The following is a 23,520-nucleotide window of genomic DNA, read 5'->3' on the forward strand; positions in this document are numbered from 1 at the left end:
GGATCCAACCCAGCTGTCGTTCTGACGGGCCTTGTCCTTCCGGATCCGCCGGTGGCCAGCGACGACGAGCAGGGCACCATCGCACCAGCAGAGATCCCGGGGGCAGATCTTCCACGGGATGGTGGTCACGGGGTGTCCTGAGCTCCCCATTTCCCCTTCTTTGGCACAGCTCCTTGATTCTTTTTGTAATGGCCCTTGGAGGCCCTACTTTTTGTAATGGCCCTTCGAGGCTCACTTTTTCATGAATAGAAGTTACATTTCGCTATCCACTGTCTCCATTCATGTCTGCCTTTGGCTAATACTGATTAACTCAACACTGTGGGCCAATAATACTTGTAAAACAGTTCGTTTCCGAGTAGAACGGCACTCCGGGCAGTCATTCAAGCCTTTATTGACTCGCTTCTCTGTAGAGACGAACCGGTGTGAACTAGGCAGCTATTCCCCGAGCCTTTCCGAGGTTGGTTTTTCTGTCCGAACCCGTTCCTGACCAGGAGTGCGCTCCCGGCCTTTGTGGAGACGATGCGAGGCGAACCAAGCAGCGACTACCCAAGTTTAGTGAACTGGGTTTCCGGGGTTGGTTTTTCTATCCGGGGCCGTTCCTGACCAGGAGTACGCTCCCGGTCTTTGTGGAGACGAGCCTAGGCGAACCAAGCAGCGAGTACCCAAGTTTTAGTGAACTGGGTTTCCGGGGTTAGTTTTTTTGTCCGGGCCGTTCCTGACCAGGAGTGCGCTCCCGGTCTTTGTGGAGACGAGCCAAGGCGAACCAAGCAGCGAGTACCCAAGTTTTAGTGAACTGGGTTTCTGGGTTTGGTTTTTCTGTCCGGGCCGTTCCTGACCAGGAGAGCGCTCCCGGTCTTTGTGGAGGCGAGCCGAGGCGAACCAAGCAGCGAGTACCCAAGTTTTAGTGAACTGGGTTTTCGGGGTGGGTTTTTCTGTCCGGGGCCGTTCCTGACTAGGAGTGCGCTCCCGGTTTTTGTGGAGACGAGCCGAGGCGAACTAAGCAGCGAGTACCCAAGTTTTAGTGAACTGGATTTCCGGGATTGGTTTTTCTGTCCGGGGCCGTTCCTGACTAGGAGTGCACTCCCGGTCTTTGTGGAGACGAGCCGAGGCGAACCAAGCAGCGAGTACCCAAGTTTTAGTGAACTGGGTTTCCGAATAGGAGCGCTAGGAGATTTGCAAAGAGTCCTCTTTATCATTCACATTCTTTCTTTTTTTCTTTTAACGTCACTTTCGCGCCAGGCGGCCAACTACTAATAGTATTTTCAGAGGTTCCTTGAGTTCCAGGCGTGGGGTAGTTGGTGCTCCCTGAGCGTCTCTAGTCTGTAACTCGCCGGGCGAATTATCTCTTTCACTCGGTACGGCCCCTCCAAGGTCGGGGAGAGTTTGCCTACCTTCTTTGGTTGGGAGATAGCAGCCTTTCTCAGGACTAGGTCTCCTGCTCGGAATTCTCTTGGGCGTATCTTCAAGTCGTGATAGCGGGACACTTTCTGTTTGTAGGCCGCGACTCTGATTCCGGATTCTTCTCGGGCTTCCTCTAGCAAATCGAGGTTTGCACGGAGCCCATCTCCATTGGTCTGCTCATTGAAGTTGGTGATTCTGGGAGACGGGACAACAACATCGACGGGTATTACGGCCTCGGTTCCAAAAGACAAGTTGAATGGCGATTCCCCCGTAGCGGTTCGCGGGGTGGTGCGATATGCCTAGAGGACGTGATAAAGTTCGTCTACCCATCGACCTGCTTTCTCGTCCAGCCTCTTTTTGATCCCCTGGAGTAGGATTCTGTTCATTACTTCGGTTTGCCCATTCGTCTGAGGATGTGCTACTGAAGTGAATCTTTGTGCGATCTTCAAGTCAGAGCAGAATTTTTGAAAGTTCTGGCAGTCGAACTGCCTCCCGTTGTCCGTTATCAAGATGCGGGGAATACCGAATCTGCAAACGACTGACTTCCAGAAGAAGGTCTGCACTTTTTGCTCTGTGATCTTGGCCAGAGGTTCAGCCTCCACTCACTTGGTAAAGTAGTCAATGGCTACCACGACGAACTCACGCCTCCCGGAGGTAGGCGGGAAGGGGCCTAAGATGTCCATATCCCAAACTGCGAAAGGGAGCGGGCTGATGATTGGGGCCATGGACACAGCGGGTTGATGGATGGTGGGAGAGAACTTTTGGCATCTTTCGCACCTTTTGACCAGGTCCAGAGCGTCTTGCCTCAAGGTTGGCCAGTACAGGCCTCTTAGCAGTACTTTGACGGCCAAGGCCTTGCCCCCCAGGTGCTCTCCGCATATTCCTTCGTGAGTCTCTTGCAGAGTGTATGCGGCGTTGCTTGACCGGAGGCATTTTAGGTACGGAATGGTGTATGACCTTTTGTACAGACTTTCACCATCTAGGGAGAATCGGGCTGCTCTCTGTATCACTTTGTGGGCTTCCTTCTTCGCTTCGGGGAGTTTCCCACTATGCAGGTAGTCAATGATCTCGTCCATCCAGCACGGCTCCTGCTCGACCTGCATCACCTCGACAGCCTCATTTTCGATACTGGATTTCTTCAGAAATTCCATACATATACTCCCAAGAGTGGTGTAACCGGATGCCGCCAGCTTAGACAGCACATCCGCCTTTGCATTCTCCGTTCTAGGGATTCTGATGACCTCGAAGTTTTTGAACTTGCCGGCCAACTGGTGCACCTTGGAGAGGTACTTGATCATGCGCTCCTCACGCGCCTCATAGACTCCTTGGATTTGGTTTGCGACCAGCTGGGAGTCGCAATATGCCTTCAGCCTTTCGGCGCTGGTCTGGACTGCTAGGTTCATTCCGGCGATGAGAGTCTCGTATTCTGCCTCATTGTTGGACGCACGGAATCCGAACCTCAGCGCATAATCCAGAACAAAGCTATCAGGTCCAATGACAACCAAACCGGCTCCACAACCAACCTTGTTTGAAGATCTGTCCACAGATACTTCTCAGAGCGGTTCGTTGGACGATGGATTCTGTTCTGCCGGTACAGGGATGTTTTTCGTTCTCACTGGTTCAGTCTCAGCTTCTGTCCGTTCCCTAATCGTAGTTGCATTCTCTACAAACGGGGTTCGGGCAACTTCGGATTTGATGTTTTGCTGGTGGATGGTGCACTCGGCCATGAAATCTGCCAGCACTTGAGCTTTTATCGCCGGCCTAGGCAGGTACTGGATATCGAATTCGCTCAACTCTACGGCCCATTTCACAAGTCGCCCTGAAGAGTCTGGCCTGTGGAGAAGTTGTCTGAGCGGTTGATCGGTCAGGACCTTTATTGTGTGGGCTTGAAAATACGGCATCAGCTTTCTGGCCGCCATGATCAGGGCGTATGCCAATGTCTCAACCCGTTGGTACCTGATTTCACCATTGTGTAGGGCCTTGCTGACATAGTAGATCTGTTTCTGTTGGTTGTGCTCTTCTCGGATCAGCACAGCTGCCAGTGCCAGGGGGCTTACGGATAAGTACAAGAGCATCTCTTCCCCCGGCTCCGGCTTTGTCAACAGTGGTGGAGAAGACAGATACTGCTTCAACTCTTCGAACGCGACTTGGCACTCCTTTGTCCAAGGTGCTGTCTTGATTCCTTTGACGGCGTTGAAGAAGGGCAGGCATCTCTCTGCAGATTTTGAGATAAAGCGCCCCAGTGCGGCCACCATCCCGGTTAACCGTTGCACTTCTCTGATTGTCTTTGGTGGGGTGAGCTCCACCATGGCTTTGATCTTTTCCGGATTGGCTTCGATCCCTCTCCGGCTTACCATGAATCCCAGAAATTTTCCCGAACTGACACCAAAAGTGCACTTGGAGGGGTTGAGCTTCATGTTATGCTCCCTGAGGACTTGGAATGTCTCTTTCAGATCAGAGACGTGATCTTGCGCGCTTTGGCTTTTGACCAACATATCGTCTACATAGACTTCCATGTTGCGGCCAATTTGTTCCTTGAAGAGCTTGTTCAAGAGCCTATGGTATGTGGCCCCGGCATTCTTTAGGCCAAAGGCATGACACGGTAACAGTACGTTCCCTGATCTGTTATGAAGGAAGTCTTCGGTATGTCTGATTCATACATCCTGATCTGGTTGTACCCGGAGAAGGCGTCCATGAAGCTCAGCAGTTTGTGACCTGCGGTGGCATCTATCAGTTGGTCGATTTTTGGGAGCAGGTAGCTATCCTTAGGACAAGCGTTGTTTAGGTCGATGAAATCAACGCAGGTCCTCCACTTCCCATTGGCTTTCTTTACCAAGACCACGTTCGCCAGCCAATTCGGATATTGAATTTCCCAAATGAAGTCAGCTCTCAAGAGCCTCTCCACTTCTTCCTTGATCACCTGCCGCCTCTCCAGGGCAAAATGTCTTCTTTTTTGTTTCACCGGCCTGCAGGTCAGATCAACACCGAGTCTGTGAGTGCTGACCTCCGGGTCTATGCCGGGCATTTCTACGGGAGCCCATGCAAAGACGTCTGCATTGTCTTGAAGAAACTGGGTGAGGCTCTGCTGGGTGCTACTGCCTAGAGAGTAGCCGATCTGAATGACCTTCTCACTATCGCCTTTGCACAGAGGGATGGAGATGAGGTCTTCGGTGAGCTAAGTCCCCTGGGCTTCTTCTCTCAGATCGAGTAGCTCAATCGGCAACGATTCTGACGCATTTTTGCCCTTGAGTACCATGGCATAGCACTCCCTGGACTGTCGTTGATCTCCCCTGACTTCTCCCACGCTGTTTGGCGTTATAAAATTCATTTTCTAGTCATATGCTGAATCGACGGCGCGAATTAGATTCTGACCAGGTCGTCCCAAGATAGCGTTATAGACCGAAGTGGCCCTCACTACCAGGAAGTTGACCATCGCGAAGGCTTGACAGGGCAGCTCTCCGACGAGGACTGGGAGTTCAATCTGTCCTTCCACTTTCACGACCTCCCCTAAGAAACCGAACAGATCGGAGTTCGCCGACCTTAAGCGGTCTTCTCCTATCATCATTTTCTCGAAAGCGTGATAGTACATGATATCGGCCGAACTCCCATTGTCGACAAGGATTTTCTTCAATTCCCAGTTCGCGACGAGCATTGTTAGGACCAGGGCGTCGTTGTGAGGTAGTATCAAGTTGTCGAGATCCGCATCTGAAAAGGAGATTTCATTCTCCATCTTCATCTTTTTGCTGCATGTGTGCACGGCATTGACTCGGCGTGCGTAGGCTTTTCAAGCAGCAGATGATGTGCCCCCGGCCGCCAGCCCGCCCATAATTGTGTTGATGACCCCCTTGGGCTGGGATCGGCGCGCCTCTGGCTGTGGACTGGATGGCGGGGGAGATTGATTCCGTGCATGGGGTGGCTGTGACCTTCGGGGGCTCTGGCCCTGGAGACTCTTCTCCCTACGCTCTCTTCTGTGGCCGCCATCTTTGACATACTTTTTCAAGTACCCCCGACCAAAGCTCAATTTCTTCCTTGAGCTGCCAGCACTCGTCTATGTCGTGCCCGTGGTCCCTGTGGAACCGACAATACTTCGACTTGTCTCTCTTATTTCCCTTGGAGATCATTCTGGTCGGCCACCTTACAAATTCTTCTCCTCGGATTGCGGCCAGTATGTGTCTCCGGGAGGTGTTGACAGGGGTAAAGTTTTCCTCCCTCCTCTGGGGTGACCTCTCTTTTCTGGGGTCCTTATCATCCCTACGCTGCTTGGTAGGGTTCTTTTCTTCGGAGGTTGTCCTCCGGTTTGAGTCTAAGGCCGCTAGAGTCTCCTCCACGGCTATATATTCCTTAGCCCCTGCCATCAGATCCGCCAGTGCGTGCGGGTTCTGGCGAGCAACTGATCGGCGAAAATTGTTGGATTTGGCGCCTGCGAGGAGCACATTCATGGCGGCTAATGGATCCAAACTCGGCACTTGAAGAGCCTCTCTATTGAAACGACTGACGAATGTTTTCAGATGTTCATTATCCTCCTGCCGCAAGGCCATCAAGGATGCTGTTGTTTTTCTTGGCCTCCGGCTGCTCATAAAATGGTGGACCAGGTCGCCCCAAAGTCCTCAAAGTTGCTAATGGAATTCGGCTTGATCCTCGAGTACCAGTCCCGAGCTGCACTGGTCAGTGTGGTCTTGAATGCCCTGTAGAGGAATCCATCGGAGGCGCCGTGGAGGAGCATCATAGTCCTGAACGTCTCCAGGTGGTCCACAGGGTCGGTGGTTCCGTCATATTGTGGAACCGTCGGCATTTTGAACCCTCTGGGGGCTGGTGCGTTCAAAACATTATCGGTAAACGGAGGTTTGCTTGAGTACGTCTTCGCAGCGGGCCGGCCTTGATCCTTTGCCGGCTCTTCTATGCGGTGGTCTATCTCTTCTATCCTTCGTAGCATTAGATCAGCCCTCTGGTCTGTTCGGCCCAGTGATTTGTTTTTCTCTACTGAGGGGCTTGCAGCAGAGCCGGAATGACTTTCCGGACTCCTTCGATGATGCCGGGATCTTTCCCGCGGCGCACGGTCTTCCTTGGCTTGGTGCTTTTGCGCGGAGCGAGATCATGACCTCCAGCGGTGGTGAGGCTCTGTATGGGCATGCCTGGTTTTGGAATGATGGACTCGCCTTGTGGAGTGGTGGGTCCGGTCTCCACTAGGGCGCGCTGGCTCTCCCCTGTGGGCACTCGACCTTTCCTGTACAGGTCATGGGGCCTCTGGGGGATGCTGGGGAGGCGCTTGGATCAGATGTTGGTATTGATCGAGAAGAGCAGTCATCTGTTGAAAAAGGGCTTGCACTTGATCCAGAGTGGGAGTGGGATTGAGGTGTTCCGAATGAGCTGGGCTCTGCTCTGCTGTTGCAGAGGGAGCTACTACCTGCGAGGCGATTCGGTCACTTCGAACCCCGCGAGGTACTACAGCTCGGGTAGTTCGTGCAGTTGGTCCACAAGCACTCTTCCACCCTGCCATTTTGTATACGGGATTCAAACAGCTTTTAGTTCGGGTCCCACGGATGGCGCCAATCTGTTAGGCCTAAAATCGGTAACAGATACGACAGTGACGTAAGAGCTGAGCTGGAGGATCTGAGGAGCCGAAGTGAAGGAACTGAGTCCTGCACAAGAGCGCACGAGATCAGAAGACCAACCTGGAGTCGTTGCTCCGGATGAGCCCTTCGACACTCAAGTCAGTATGAGCAGGAGTGCAGAGCCAAAAATTTAAGAGTGGTAGCTTAGAAGTCATTACGCCTTACTTTGAGCCTTGAAAGGCCTTTTATAGAGGGAGGCCTGTGGTAGTTGGATTACCTACCCCAGGACAGGTGTCGGTCCTTCTGTGGGTTTAGGTTTACCTACTCTCAGGTAATTACCGGATTACCCCTGGACAGGTGTCGAATTCGTGGTGGACCCTTTCGGGGCCACGTGTCGACAACTCATTAGTTGTTGTTTTTCACCCCCTATCATAGGGCATCAAACTTGGCTTGTAAATCAAAATATTGAAGGACAGGAGAATCAATGTACTTACCAGTGAGGATGCCCCTAGTGCCGACATCGACCCATAGTTTCTTGGCCTTATCACCAGTAAAGTAGAAGTTGGGCACAACCTCTGCTGCCACAGCCGGAGCCTTGGCCTTTGCCCTCTTCCGTGAAGGTACTTCTTCTTCGGGATCATATTCGTGTTCTTCAACTTGGGAGGAGCATCCAATGCTTAGTTTTTGGATTTAGGAGGCATGGTGAGAAGGTAGGGTGTGAAGAAGAGAGAAGTAGTGAGGAAGAATAACCCAAATTGGAGGAAAACTAAGAGAGAATTGACAGAACCAACTAAGAGTGGGAGGAAATGGAAGAAAAATAATGGAAAAGAAGGAAGAACACCAAAGACAAAAGAAAATGAAGGAGTGAGAAGAAAAAAGGGGGAGAAATTTTGGGATTTTGACAAGGGGCGAAATCCTAGGGTTTGGATGGAGAAAACTAGATTTTAATGGAGAAAATAGGGTTTTGCAGGTAAAAGAGGGTGGATTAGGGTTAGATTGAGGTGGAAAGTGAAGGAAAAGGGAGAGAATAGAGTTAGGGTTTGAAGGAATGAGAGGGAAGACGAAATAAGAGAGAAGGGAAGCAAAAATAAGGAAATGAACCAGGTCCAGTCCTTTAATTGCACCTGGACCGATTCTCGGAGCTCCGAGAAAAATCACAGAGTTCCGAGACCCCATCATTTTTTTTATTTTCTTTTGTCCCGATTCTCGGAGCTCCGAGAATCACCTGGACTTATGCTCGGAGTTCCGAGAATTCGTCTAGGGATCTTCTAACCCTTTCTCGAAGTTCCGAAAGTTTTTTTTTTTTTTTTTTTTTTTTAACAAGTGTCATTCAACAACGAAATTTTAAAAATAGTACATTTGTAGCACTCAGTCATTGCACATTCAATGTATTTACTCATGAAAAATCATATTTATATATTGCCAATAGATATAACACATATTCATCACTAAGTCAAAACATGAATTCCATATATGACTTACCAATGGTTGAGATGATGGCACATGGCTAAAAGCTTAAGTGTTTTTTAATTAAGGTGACGGTACCAACTCCCCCTTTGTATAAAGTGGGCTATGGGCACCAATTGAGTGAGTTTTAAATTAAGTGTTTGATCATCTGAAACCATGTAGTCACTACCAAAACAAGGGTGATACATATACACATACAAGGAGAACACTATCACCAATTCATGCTTCATTATCAACTCTTTAACATGATCCAAGCTCAAAATATTGAGTCCACTCCTAATGTCACAAAATCTATCATCATTTAGGAGTTTTGTAAAAATATCTGCCAATTGTTCATTCGTGTGAATATACTTAATTGAAATATCCCCTTTTTGAGATTGATCTCTTAAGAAATGATGTCTTACCTCTACGTGCTTGGTTCGAGAATGTTGAATTGGATTCTTTGTCAAGTTGATTGCACTTGTATTATCACAATGGATTAGAACATTGCTAAATTTAAGATTGCAGTCCATGAGAGTGTTCTTCATCCATAGGATTTGTGCACAACAAGCTCCGGCCGCAATGTATTCGGCTTCGGTAGTAGACAAGGCTACAGAGTTTTTTTTTCTTGCTAAACTAAGACACTAGAGATCTACCAAGGAATTGGCATGTGCCACTTGTGCTTTTTCTATCAATCCTACAACCGGCAAAGTCGCCATCTAAATACCCCACTAGGTTGAATTCATTTGATCTTTCATACCATAGACCAAGAGAAGGAGTTCCTTTGAGATACTTGAATATTCGCCTAACTGCACTCAAATGGTAGGAGCCGATTGAAATCTAGCACAAATGCACACCCTAAACATTATATCAGGCCTACTAGCGGTCAAATATAATAGGCTACCTATCAGGCCTCTAAACTTCTTTTCATCAACCGGTTTACCAACTTCATCATTTTCTAATTTGGTGGATGTGCTCATGGGAGTTGGCTTGATTTGAGAGCTATCCATTCCAAATTTATTTAGGAGTTCTCTAATGTATTTTTCTTGGTTGATGAAAATTTCATTCTTACATTGTTTAATTTGAAATCCAAGTCAATAGGTAAGCCCTCCCATCATACTCATCCCAAACTCTTTTTGCAACAAAATTTGACCAAATTCTTGACACATCTTATCATTAGTAGCTCCAAATATGGTATCATCCACATATATTTGAACAATAAGCATGTCTTTTCATTTTCTTTTAATGAACAAGGTTTTGTCAAAATTTCCCATTTGAAAGCTACTCTATAATAGGAAGGAGATAAGCCTCTCATACTAAGCCCTAGGAGCTTGCTTTAGATCACACAAGGCTTTATCCAACCTATAGACATGATTAGGGTATTTGAAATCTTAAAAAACGTGAGGTTGTTCAACATAAACTTCCTCCATAATATACCCATTTAGGAATGCATTTTTTACATCCATTTGATACAATTTGAAGTTCTTATGGCATGCAAATGCAAGTAGCATCCTTATGGCTTCCAATCTTCAACCGGAGCAAAGGTCTCATCATAATCGATACCTTCCTCTTGGTTGTACCCATGGGCTACTAATCTCGCTTTATTTCTTTGAATATCTCCATGCTCATCGAGTTTGTTTCTAAACACCCATCTAGTTCCAATAACCGGGTGATCAATAGGCCCAGGAACTAACCTCCACACTTTGTTTCTTTCAAATTGGTTTAGTTCTTATTGCATGGCAATCATCCAAAATTCATCATTTTCGGCTTCTTTATGGACTTGGGTTCTATTTGGGATATAAATGCCATGTTAGCACACACATTCCTATAGTGAGATCTTATTTTTACTCATTGAGAGGTTTCAAATATGATTTGAGTAGAAGGATGACTAGACATGATTCTACTATGTTTAGGAGGACCTTCTACTTCAACTTCTTCTATTGGTTCACCTTCTAGATCAAGATTTTCTAATGGTTAAACTAGTGAATCTACTTGACTAGGAGGCTCTGGTAGAATGACATCATCATCGTCTTTATCAATGACTTTAGGAGGTTCAAATGACTCATCAAATTTAACATGTACGAACTCTTCAACAACTTTAGTTCTCTTGTTATAAACCCTATAAGCTTTACTATGAGTTGAATAGCCTAAGAAGATACCTTCATCGGATTTTGAATCAAACTTGTGCAAAGTATCTTTCATGTTTAAAATAAAACATTTACACCCAAAAACTTTTAAATAGCTCTAGATTTCTGGTCAATTATGAGTCCTAGATCCCTCATCTAGGTGGCGACTCTGTCACTCTCTTTTGCGTGGAATTTAGATTGCCTTAGTGATCCCAGGTTCACGGAAAAGATGAATTAAATCACACATTGCTAGGCTCGGCGGCTTACTCCTGCCCTTATGGGTACTGGGTTGCACGTTTGTTTGCACCCTATGGTTTGGTTGTTGCCTGCTTGGTTGAGTAATTAAAATCAATAATAAAAAGCACACGCCAATCGCAAGGGTACGAGAGACCAAGAGAGAGTGTAGCGCGCGACGCTCTCGCGGGATCGGGTCTCACACTTCTGCAGGGATTGCTAAGAGCCAATGCTCAAAATTGCGGCCAAATTGCATGAAAATGCCTCGGGAGGCACCTAGGCTACCCTTTTTTTTTCATACACACACCATTTGGGATTTCATCACCCGCTTGGATACTTATTTACCCTCGGGAGTGACTAGTACTTGGAACGGATTGGGTACCACTTGGGATTTCATCACCCGAAGTGCAGCTGATCTCGTCTCCATTTGATGTGAAAGCACCACCTCTTTGCACATCACCCTTGTGGTGGCGTTAAAACGATGATGTCTTGAACTTCCCGCCGCACTGGGAGACATCTGGCAATGGTTGTTCATCACTTCGGCAAGAGGAACCTTCAAGCCTTCATCCCCTGCATAAGCCCTGCATATGCACGTAGATGTTACCATGCCCGCATAGGGCATGCTGAGCTTAGAGTTTGGCAAAGCCTACCAGTTACTGTTGAGAGATGTGAGCGTCATCCAGAATAAGAATACACTAAGAGATGTAGCGTCATCCAAAATAAGAATACACTAAACCTTTGGCCCACCTCGGGCATGTTGAGCGAGTCTAGAAAGGTATCCCCAGGTTGCCATTTCTTGTTAGGGATGTCACTACGCTAGCCCGATGCGTAAACGGTCGCAATTTACCTTTACCCAAGATTAGAGGTTACTTTTAAGCTTTAGTTTTGTCCAGAGTCGTGGTTGCAAAACCATATCATCACATTCTTTTGATAAACAACCATTGTACCCTGGATGAATGTTCGTCTTACAGTTAACACGCTTAACCAAAAGACCCTCATCCTGGTCCGATCTTTCAAAGAATTATTGCAATCCCTCAATCATCTTCGTATCCAGACAGCCCTGGTCTCAGCCACGTCAGGCTCTACTGCTTTTTCATGCGTCCATCCATCCTAACTATCATTATAGTTAAGACGACAGAGCATTGTTCGAATAAGGTCTATCTCTCCTTGATCTTATCTCGACCACCCTAGTGAAATCCCTTTTTGAAGCTGTCATTCTCACACAGAGAGACCTTACCAGGCTTCTGTTATGGTCAGTGGCGGCGAAGCTTTCCCCAAATTAAATTCGTCTTCTTTTATGAAGATATTCTTGTCACGACCATTGTTATGGTCACAGTACCCGAGCTCTGCCCAAATTTCAAATCAATCTTTTCAAAATATTAGACTCATCCGGACCACCCCGGTAAAAATTCCCTTTTGAAGTTGTCATTCTCACACAGAGATAGACCTTCCACGGTCCGTATTATGGTCAAGACAGCAGCAGAACTCTGCCCAATTTGTCTTCATCTTCCTCTTGGAAGATGCTATTTTTTTCTGATCAATGTCTAGTTCATAGGTCAGGAGTCACACTCAGGTTCGATTGTCTTCACTTTTGGAGACAAACCTCCCCCCGACTATTGTTCAAGGTCAAAGCGTCAGGGCTCTGCTCAAATGAATATATCTTCTTCAAAAGGATATACCCAGCCAGACCTTTGTCATCCAAAGTGTCAGACCGATGTCCAATTGTCATCTTGAAATCAGGGTTGTATGAACCCCATTCAAATTAAATCTTCTAGGGGTGTCATCCCAATTCTCAGACAGCAGGGGAAGGCTTTGCTCTCAACCCCTCGCTTGTCCAGGATCTGTCCAAATTTCGTAAAAATTAAAAAATAATAATAATAACAAAAAAAAATGTTTTATTAGTCATTTTACCATTGTTTTACTGTGTTTTTGTTCTCTGTCTTCCGTATAGGTAAATCATGGACCCAGACGATCTAATCGATTGGATGCAGCGATTCTACTCCCCTGAGAGTTTCAAACATATTGGATGGATGATAGACCCCAATGAAAACTTTTTCCCCCTCCTACCCACCATTTTTGTAGACATGAATTTCCTTAGAGCAGCTGCTACGTTTTGGGAGCCCCCGTATCATGTTTTCTGTTTTGGTAGAGAAGAGATATGCCCAACCTACTAAGAATTATGTATGTTGTTGAAGGTCTCACCTGAAGGACCCATGGTCACTCCTACGGTGATAGGTCGTCGTCAGGCAATTGTCCAGCAGCTATTTTGTTGGAACGATTTTGAACCTTATCTCTCCCTCTCTTATCTCTCACTCTCTCGGCCCATCTCTCGGCCTCTCTCTCACTCTCTCTTGTGGTTTTTTATTTTTTGTTTTTTTTTTAAAAGGAAAGAAAAAGGGAAAGAGAACGGAGTGGATCGCACGTCGGCGGGATTTTTCGGACTCTGCGGCTTTTGGATTCGGTGAGGAACTCTATCACAGGTTGGTACCCTATTCTCGGATTTTTCCCGAATCATCTGGTATTTTTTATGTATTTTGCATGGTTTTTAGCATTTAAATGATTTTAACTCAATATTAAATGTGTGTGCTTAAAATCATGATCTGCATGAGTGTTTCAATTCCGTTTCGTCCCAAAATTTAATACAATGATCTATCTAAATAGAGTAAAATAAATATCGGATCGGATCGGACATTGGATCAAAGGTTTTTAAAAATTTGAGTGAAAAGTGGAATTTTATTTAAAATAATGGCTGAGAAATTACGAAATTCGAAAAAATAGCCATCTCAGGATGATCTATTTTTTGGAATTTTAAAATTTTCTTGTGTTCATCATATCAGAATAAGATTAAAGGACATTTTCCGGAGTCGTAATTTTCTCGAAAATCGTGTTTTAAAAATAGAAAACTCTTCAAAAATATCTTTTTGACGAAGAAAAATAAATTATATACTAAACGGATTCGAAAATTAATGAAATGTCTTGGAAACATAATATGATATTGGTACATTCTACTATGAATTTTGGAGAATTTTTGGAATTGGTTTGGTATATTATTTTATGCTTTCTTTGAAAATTATCAGATTTTGGGAGAATTTTTACAGACATCAAATCATAGATAAAATTCCCAACATTTTTACAGTAGTCTTATGTTCTATATTTCTAGTTTGTGTACAATTTTCAAGTGATTTAGGTCTTGTTTCATATGAGATGTAGTGTTAATTCATAATTTGGTCTGAAAATTGAAAAATCCGAAACTGATAGTAAATAGTTTTCCAAATTCATGAAAATCTCACAGCATGCTATTTTTACTTATATCTTACTACTGTAGAAATGTTATTGAATTTAGATTTCTATTTCTAGTAGTTTCTGTGTTATTTTTGCAATCTGGTCTTATTGTTGTTAAATCAAAATTAAAAATGACCTTAATGTAAAAATCTACAAAACTCATCCAGTAAGCTACATGCATTCCCATCTTGCTGCTGTAGAAGTTTCAACTCATTTCGAATTCGTTTGCAATAATTTCACTTGTAAAATCACTCATATGGTTTAAAATTGATAAAATTCATTGAAAAACTGAAATTAATTAAAAATCATCATAAAGCTTCTAAAGAACCTTAAAATTCTGTCACATGTTCACTCCTTAATCCATTGAAACAGAAATTTTAGGATCTTTAGATTTCCCTGGAAAAATGGCCAGCGCATCCATAATCGTATCCCTATTGCACTCGATCTTTGACAATATGAATATTTAAGCTATAGCACGTTGTTGGGTCCTAGGTTACTGTCCACGGAAATCCTGAGATATGCCAGGCAATAAGGTGCTATAACCTAAGTATTAAATTGCACAAGGAAAGAGCGCACGATTCCCTTCCTTGGATGCTATTCTGGGCCGAAATTGGTGAACCCTAGAACTATTGGTAATCCTTGAATGTCCAGAAACTGAAAATCCTTGAAATCTGAAATTCATTAACTTCAAGAACTTAAATCGATTTGTCTCGTGTCTTTCGGAACCATTGGATTATGGTTTCCGTTATAAGAACCATTAGAGTCCAATTTAGGAACACTGGTGTCAGGTCGTGTCCTAGGTTTTAGGGAGTCCTAGAGTTAGAAGTCCAGCCTCATCACGGACGTTTGCTATGGATAGCAACCGTGCCATAGGTCTAGTTACACTAGTCACCTAATCTTCCCTAGGACAAGCCTAGTAAACTAGGATGTAGGCTAACCTGCATTAGTCTAAGGAACAACTTGCATTTAGATAAGAATCATATAGCATCTTAGATGAAATCCTACGATAATAAAATCCCCAACTTGAATTAAATAACTTCTCTTAAAACTGTTGAAACAGTCAATCCCGTCTAGGTCGGTGTCTTAGTTGAGTTAGGCATAAGTAGCTTAGCTTAGGTGCACCGAACTACGTCGACTCTGATCCCAGTGAGGCTTGGGTACGTAGGCAGCTTGGATGTCTGATGGCATACCAACCGCGAGTCGGCACTACAACAAATTGTGGTATTTTGTATATTAATTTTCTTGTAAATGCTTAATTAAATCACTTAGGATTTTCCATGAAATTAGAATTTTAGGAGAACTTTCACTTAGATACAAATAAAGAAATCAAGATATACACTTAGGATCTACATTGAAATTAGATCATAGGATGCATGCCACATAGATAGCACATTAACAGAGAGTTGAATGAGCCATTTAAAATAAATTTAAAAGAGTTAGCTTTTGGAATCGAAGACCAATTATCGAGCAGGAATGGTGCATGTGGTGGATAACTCCCCATACCTTCCATTCTTGTAACCAGGTAGCGAGTCTAGATTTCTGGTTAATTATGGGTCCTAGATCCCACATCTAGGTGGCGACTCTGTCAGTCTCTTTTGTGTGGAATTCGGATTGCCTTAGTGATCCCAAGTTCACATAAAAGATGAATTAAAATCAATAATGAAAATGCACACGCCAATCGCGTGGGTACGAGAGACCAAGAGAGAGAGCGTGGCGGCTCGCGCCCCACCCCTCTCGTGGGATCGGGTCCCACACCTTGCCTTTCTTAATGTGGTAGATCAGTTGTCACTGGATGCCAACCCCATAACCTAGCATACTCGCTGAAACATTCAGAGGGTTAGACCTTATCTCCAAATACCCTCACCTTCCCTTTTCAGGATGCCCAACCCTTCTATATATTTGGTAATGTCTGACGATTTTCATAGCGGTCCCTCGTCCCCGGACAACCCCTTGCATCTGGAACTTCAGGTCATGGAAACCACAGGTTCATTTTGATAGTGTACCTGAGTAGTGTGTCTAGTTAGTAACTCGTGACAGTTATGATATCGCTTGGAGGGCTCCAGGTTCTTACTATTACACCACAAGAACTGCTAGAACTGAAATTGTTTGTCTCCTCAGCTTAGAAAACACATCCTTCTACATCCGTCACCGGTTCATGCGTCTGTTCGGAGGAAAACAACAACAATGGGAACCTCTCTCGCTGTAGACACCCCATTTTGACCGAACCCCAAATAACCATGTTTGAATAAAAATCCTATAAAACTACTGATATAGAGTCCAAGGCTTTGGTCTAAGGTATATTAGGATCCCAAATAGGTCCCTTTAAAATTTCGTCAAAATCCATGAAAGTTTGCCTAATAAGACGAGCGTAATTCGTGGCACAGTGTAGAAAGAGGGGAGTGATTTATCCGGCTTGGATGTGTTCCAGTTAGATTAGTTTACATTAGGGGGTTGTCCCTGGGCAACTAAAAGGGCCTAATTAATATTTTAATTTTCCATTAAACACTGTTTCCATGGACCACCCTCAAGGTTTAAAAACAAGTTAAATTCACAAAGAGAGGGGTGTCCAGTTAACTAATGGGGGGTCAAATTAAACCTAAAACCAATAAATAGAGGGCCTCACCCTCATTTTAGAAGGATCTAGGTCTCTCATTCATTTGTGCGAGAGAGCTTGAGAGAGAAAGGGGAGAAATTAGAGTTTTGTGTAAGATCCATCTTCTCAGGCATAGTTGTACCGGATTCCTGCCAAGATCCGATTGATGTTCATCTCTAGCTAATGTATTCTCTTGTGGGACCCGATCCCGCGAGAGGTGTGGGGCACGAGCCGCCACGCTCTCTCTTGGTCTCTCGTGCCCACGCGATTGACGTGTGCATTTTAATTATTGATTTTAATTCATCTTTTATGTGAACTTGGGATCACTAAGGCAATCCGAATTCCACACAAAAGAGACTGACAGAGTCGCCACCTAGATGTGCGATCTAGGACCCATAATTAACCAGAAATCTAGACTCATTACCTGGTTACAAGAATGGAAGGTATGGGGAATTATCCACCACATGCACCATCCCTGCCCGATAATCGGTCTTCAATTCCAAAAGTTAACTCTTTTAAATTTATTTTAAATGGCTCATTCAACTCTCTGTTAATGTGCGAACTAAGTGACATGCATCCTAAAATCTAATTTCAATATGAATCCTAAATGTGTATCTTGATTTCTTAATTTGTCTGGATTCAATCTAAGTGAAAGTTTTCCTAAAATTCTAATTTCATGGAAAATTCTAAGTGATTTAATTAAGAATTTACAAGAAAATTAATATACAAAACCCCACAATTTGTTGTGGAGCCGACTCATGGTTGGTATGCCATCAGACATCCAAGCTGCCTACGTACCCAAGCCTCACTGGGATCAGAGTCAACGTAGTTTGGTGCACCTAAGCTAAGCTACTTATGCCTAACTCAACTAAGACACCGATCTAGATTGGATTGACTATTTCAACAGTTTTAAGAGATGTTATTTAATTCAAGTTGAAGATTTTATTATCCTAGGATTTCATCTAAGATGTTATATGATCCTATCTAAGTGCAAGTTGTCCCTTAGACTAATGCAGGTTAACCTACATCATAGGTAACTAGGCTTGTGCTAGAGAAAATTTGGGTGACTAGTGTAACTAGACCTATGACATGGTTGCTATCTATAGCAAACGTCCGTGATGAGGCTGGACTCCTAACTCTAGGACTCCCTAAAACCTAAGACTCCCTAAGACCTAGGACACGACCTGACATAAGTGTTCCTAAGTTGGGCTCTAATGGTTCTTATATCGGAAACCACAATCCAATGGTTTCGAAAGACATGAGATAAATTTATTCAAGTTCTTGAAGTTAATTAATTTCATATTTCAAGGATTTTCGGTTTCTGGACATTTAAGGAATACCAAAGGTTCTAGGGTTCTCCAATTTCGGCCTCGAATGGCATCCAAGGAAGGGAATCGTGCGCTATTTTCTTGTGTAATTTAATACTTAGGTTATAGCACCTTATTGCCTGGCATATCTCAGGATTTTCGTGGACAGTAACCTCGGAGCCAATAACATGCTATAGCTTAAATATTCAAATTGTCAAAGATCGGTTGCAATTGGGATACGATTATGGATGCACTGGCCATTTTACCAGGGAATCTAAAGATCCTAAGATTTCTGTTTCAATGGATTAAAGAATTAATATGTAACAAAAATTTAAGGTTCTTTAGAAATTTTGATAATGATTTTTAATTAATTTCAATTTTGAGTGGATTTTATCAATTTTAAACCACATGAGTGATTTTACAAGTGAATTTATTGCAAACGAATTCGAAATGGATTGAAATTTCTACAGCAGCAAGATGGGAATGTATGTAGCTTACTGGAAAAATTTTGCAGATTTTTACATTAAGCTCCTATTTAATTTTGATTTAACAATAATATGACCAAATTATTAAAATAACACAGAAACTACAAGCAATAGAAATCTAAATTCTTTGAAATTTCTACAGAAATAAGATATGGGTAAACATAGCATGATGTGAGATTTTCATGAATTGTAAAAACCATTTACTATCAATTTCGGATTTTTCAATTTTAAGACCAGATTATGGATTTACACTACAACCCTTAGAAACCAAAATTCAAATAAGTTGAAATTTTACAGCAGCAAGAAATATGAAATATAAGACTACTGCAAAATTTTGAGAATTTTAATTGTGATATGATGTCAGTAAAAATTCTCACAAAATCTGATAATTTTCAAAGAAAACATTAAATAATATATAAAAAAATCCAAAAATTCTCAAAACTTCATGGTAGAATGTATCAGTATCATATTATTTGCACGAAATTTCATTAATTTTGGAATCTGTTTAGTATATATTTTATTTTTCTTCGTCAAAAAGATGTTTTTGAAGAGGTTTCTATTTTTAAAACACAATTTTCGAGAAAATTACGACTCCGGAAAATGTCCTTTAACCTTGTTCTGATGTGATGAACACAAGAAAAATTTGAAATTCCACAAAACAAATCATCCTGAGATAGCTATTTTTCCAACTTTTGTAATTTCTCAGCCATTATTTTAAATGAAATTCCACTCTTCACTCAAATTTTCAAAATCTTTTGATTCAATGTCCGATCCGATCCGATGGTTATTTTAGTTTATTTAAATAGATCAGTGTATTAAATTTTGGGACGAATCGGAATTGAAACACTCATGTAGATTATGATTTTGAGCACACACATATAATATCGAATTAAATTCAATTAAATGCTAAAAACCATGCAAAAATATATAAAGAATACCAAATAATCCTGGAAAAATCTGAGAATAGTGCACCTACCTGTGATGGAGATCCTCGCCGAATCCAAAAGCCGAAAATTCCGAAAAATCTCGCCGACGCTCGATCCTGCATCCTTTCTTCCCTTTCTTTCTTTGCTTTTTTTTATATTTCCACCACGTTGATCGCGCTCCTTGTCTTTAGGGTGCATAGATCCGAGGTATACGCTTTGTCGCACCCTTTTTTATGATGAAGAAGACCCAAAGAACACTCCAATAATTCTTGATTGTATGATGCCTTGGAGAAGAAGAAGGAATTCAAGAATTCCTTTTTTGAAGAACACTTGAGAGAGAGATCACACTTCAAGGGAGAAAAGAAAAAAAAATTTCTTGGGAGGAGAGAGAAAATGGACGAATTTGGATTTTCCCCCCCTTTTCTGGATTGTTTGCTTTGATTTTTATATAAAAAAAAAGTTAGGGTTAAGAAAGAAATAGCAATTTCCAATATGAGAGCTCCCTTTTTGGCTTGTTTCCAATTTTCCCCTCTTGCTTTCTTTCTTTCTTGTTTCCAAATTGGATTTGATTCCAATCTTAATTTCTTGTCAATCAAGACATGTTATTCTCATTCCACATTGCTTCTTTGGAAGAAAACCTTGTTAAGCAATCATTCATCTTTTTCTTCTTTCCTTCTTTTCATTTTTTATTCTTTTTATTTTTCTTTTAACAAATATGATGTCACCGTTGTGACATCATCAAGGTGGGTGCTTAACTCATGTGGGTCAACCATGTGGGCCGCCCACCATGGTGGTTGACCCATATGGGTGAACCCACATGAGCTCCATCTTTCCGGGCTTTTGCCCAATGGGCCATTTCACACGGGTTTCGGGTTTTTCCGTAAAAAATCAATAAAATCTTTCTAAATTCAACATTCTATATATGGACCCAACCCATTTGACATTTATGGTGCATCCCTCACACATGATCGGACCATCTTTTTTGGGAAATAACTTTTCGGACCAAAATGCCCCTACTTGACTGTTAGACATCCAAATGCGACCAAAATACCCTCAGATTGGTTCACCCCTAAAGGGAAAAATTAAAAATGGAAAGTCTTTGTGATCAAACTTCAAAAATAGAAACTTTTAAAATTGGGTCCTTTCGGTGAGCAATAATAAACAGAATCATTTGGTATCCCCTGAAAATACCCAAAATGCCCTCAACACTTAAAATTTCCAAATTAAGCGAAATTCCTGAGAAATTCTAAATTTAGCAGGTTTTCCAAAATTCAGGAAATCATTCATAATCTCTCAGACATATTTCGGGGATCAAAAGAATTACACAGGAAAAGACCAAATTACCCCAAGGTGCTAGAATTTTGGCGAGACTAGGGAAAACCCTGAGAAATTCTAAAAATAGCAGATTTTCGAAAATTTATGAACGAACTCAAGATTTCTTAGACACAACTTAGGGACCAAATATGATATGTTTGAAAATGTCTAAAATACCCCCGAAGTGCAAGACTAAGAGAAAATCTTGAGAGATCTAAATTTAGCAAGTTTTCCAAAGCTTACGAAATTACTCATAATCCATCAGCCGTACCCTCGAGATGGTTTTGGACATATGAGAAATGATTGAAATATCCATAAGATGATGAAAATGTAGATGCCCCATGAGTTTCTAAAAATAGCAGCTTTTTTAAAATTTGTAAAATCACTCAAGATTTCTCAAATATAACTCGGGGGTCAAACGAGACACATCGGGAATGACCAAAATACCCCTTCAGTGCAAAATAGGCAAAAATGAGGGAAACCCTGAAAATTTTAAAAATAGCAGGTTTTTTCATTTGCTTGGAAACTTGAACTTTCATCTTTCAGAGGCCAAATGAACCCCCTAGAGACCTCCAAGATTGCGAATCAACTTCAAAACTCTCATAATGAAATGAAATCTACCATAAAATGCATGGATGCCTAATCTAATGCTGAATACGGATATAAAAATTGATGATACTACCGAATCTTTTGCTTTTTAAAGCCTAGCAAAATGGGGGTGTCTACATCTCTTGATTCTCCACTAGATGTTCATATTCCTTGCTTTTTCTCACCTCAAACTCTAACCAAGCTTCATTTTTTCCGACTAAAACCTTGTTCTCCAGTCAAATTCAGGTTAAACTCCGGCCGATCCGTTGAAAGGAAGCTCAAGCAAGTGATTGGTGTCTCTTCTATTCTGAAAGTTCTTCATCATCTTTCCAAGCATTACTTTATATGTAGAGCAAAGGGAAAAGAGCAGATCTAACTTTTTCAGCTATATGATCCTCATGTTTGAAAATTTTGCTAGAATCAGAGCATTATACTTCGGCAATTTTACTCGCTTGTCTTGCTAGTGGAGTGCTCAACGCTATTTTTGGATAAACAAATACAAAAGGCTGGTAAATTTGAGGGGTAAGAATCTTAAATTCTTTAATTTCATAGTGTGTGAACACTTCTCTTGCTTTTTCTTCATAATTTATTTGAATGACTTCATTCATTGATTGATTTCTATGAATTTGTTGCCTAATGATTTAGACCTGGATGAATAATTTGAGATTTTTTTAAAAGATGTTATGGCCAGATCTATGCGATTTTACGATTTGTTTATGATTTTTTTTAATGACTAACGAAAGAGATTATCAGTGATCTATCGAGATTTTTCTTTAATGTGGCTCACATTTCCATATAATTTAGTGACTTACTACTTGATTTAATGCTTGGAAGATAGCTCTATTTTCCGTGGTTGTTGAAACTGCATAAAGTTATATAAAATTTGCTTATTTACAAAAGTTAGTTATGAAAACATGAAAGAGATGAAATGATGATCTCGTATGGAAAGTTGATCATAGTTTGTGTTGAGGTATATTTGTGTTCGCATGTATGTATAATTTATGCTTTTGAGGAAATGGCTATGTGGTTTTTCTTCTCGATTTAAAATAATCGTTATCAATTATATGTTTGATGTTCAGTGGTTGTATACATCCTTTATTTAAAAAATAATCGTTATCAATTTTAAATTGATAACGATTTAAAATAATCGTTATCAATTATATGTTTGATAATTTCATATCTGAACTCTATATACTAGTAATTTTTTTTTAAAAAGGGGGAAGGGGATAAGTATTTTTATAACTGGAATTATTTTTTTTGCTATCCCAAGGCACTTGTAATAGAAGCCTTCTATCTCTCCATATGTTTAAAATGTCTTCTAGAGTAATCAATTTATTCTTCTCAAATGCAACCGCAGAGATATCGAATTATCAATTGGCTGAACTAGGTTCTGTCATTAGTGTTATTATAAGCACAATTGGACTCTTGCTAAAGGTACATTGTATTCAGTTGTTTAACTAATGAATATTTTTTAAAGGAAAAAGTGATAGAACATGACTATTTCCGCTGATAATAGATGGATTATTTAGAGCACGTGTGGTGTTGCATTTCTATGGTATCTGTAGCTTAATCATTTACTTTGACCATAACTGAATACAATTAAATTAGGTCTTATAATGGAATATTTTTGAAATCCCAATGGCAAACCAAGAGGGGGAGTGAATTGGGTCTAATTTAAAAATCTCTACAATGCAATTTGTTTAAGCCCTAGAAATTTAAAGTGCAACTGGCCCTTATTAATTAATAAATAAGCAAGTGAAAGATATTACCACAATTGTTGCACAAAGGAGAGAAGAGAGAGAGAGAGAGACAATGAACACGAGATTTATAGTGGTTCGGTCTATCACAAGACCTACTCCACTCTTCACGTCCCAACACGAGTTCCATTATCCCGATCCTCTTTCAAATGGCCGGATCAATGAGCCGATTACAATGATTAAGCTTCTCCTTTCTTGGACCGAAGCGTAAGACCCTTTACAATCAAGCTTCTCCTTTCTCAAGGACCAAAGCATAAAACCCCTTACACACGAGCTTCTCCTTTCTCAAGGGCCGAAGCGTGAAACCCCTTCTACAAGCAAGCTTCTTCTTCTATAGGGTTGAAGCGTAGAACCCTCTTTACAAAAATGGAAGGAAGAAAGAAATAAACACTCTCAAGCCTCTTGATAGGCAAATACAAAGTCTCCAAATGATTAAAACTAAAAGCTCATGGAGATCCTCTTGACAAGTAATGGATGCAAGTTCAAATTCACAAGAGGTAGAAGATGAT

The 23,520-nt window shown here is 42.0% G+C and overlaps 1 protein-coding gene across 1 annotated transcript; it reads right to left on the reverse strand.

The window, feature by feature from the left end:
• Positions 1–2,003: 2,003 nt before the first annotated feature.
• On the reverse strand, positions 2,004–2,804 carry LOC143855970 (uncharacterized). Its single transcript, XM_077366013.1, has one exon. The coding sequence runs from the start codon at positions 2,802–2,804 to the stop codon at positions 2,004–2,006; it is 801 nt and encodes a 266-aa protein (XP_077222128.1).
• Positions 2,805–23,520: the final 20,716 nt, after the last annotated feature.

This window comes from Tasmannia lanceolata, unplaced genomic scaffold, assembly GCF_043159265.1.
Source record: "Tasmannia lanceolata isolate RefF3 unplaced genomic scaffold, GAP_Taslan_0.1 ptg000023l, whole genome shotgun sequence".
In the NCBI taxonomy this organism is placed as follows: domain Eukaryota; kingdom Viridiplantae; phylum Streptophyta; class Magnoliopsida; order Canellales; family Winteraceae; genus Tasmannia; species Tasmannia lanceolata.

Coding starts and splice junctions, on each gene's coding strand:
- LOC143855970 (XM_077366013.1), bottom strand. CDS start 2,804: ATGAACCTAGCAGTCCAGACCAGCGCCGAAAGGCTGAAGGCATATTGC.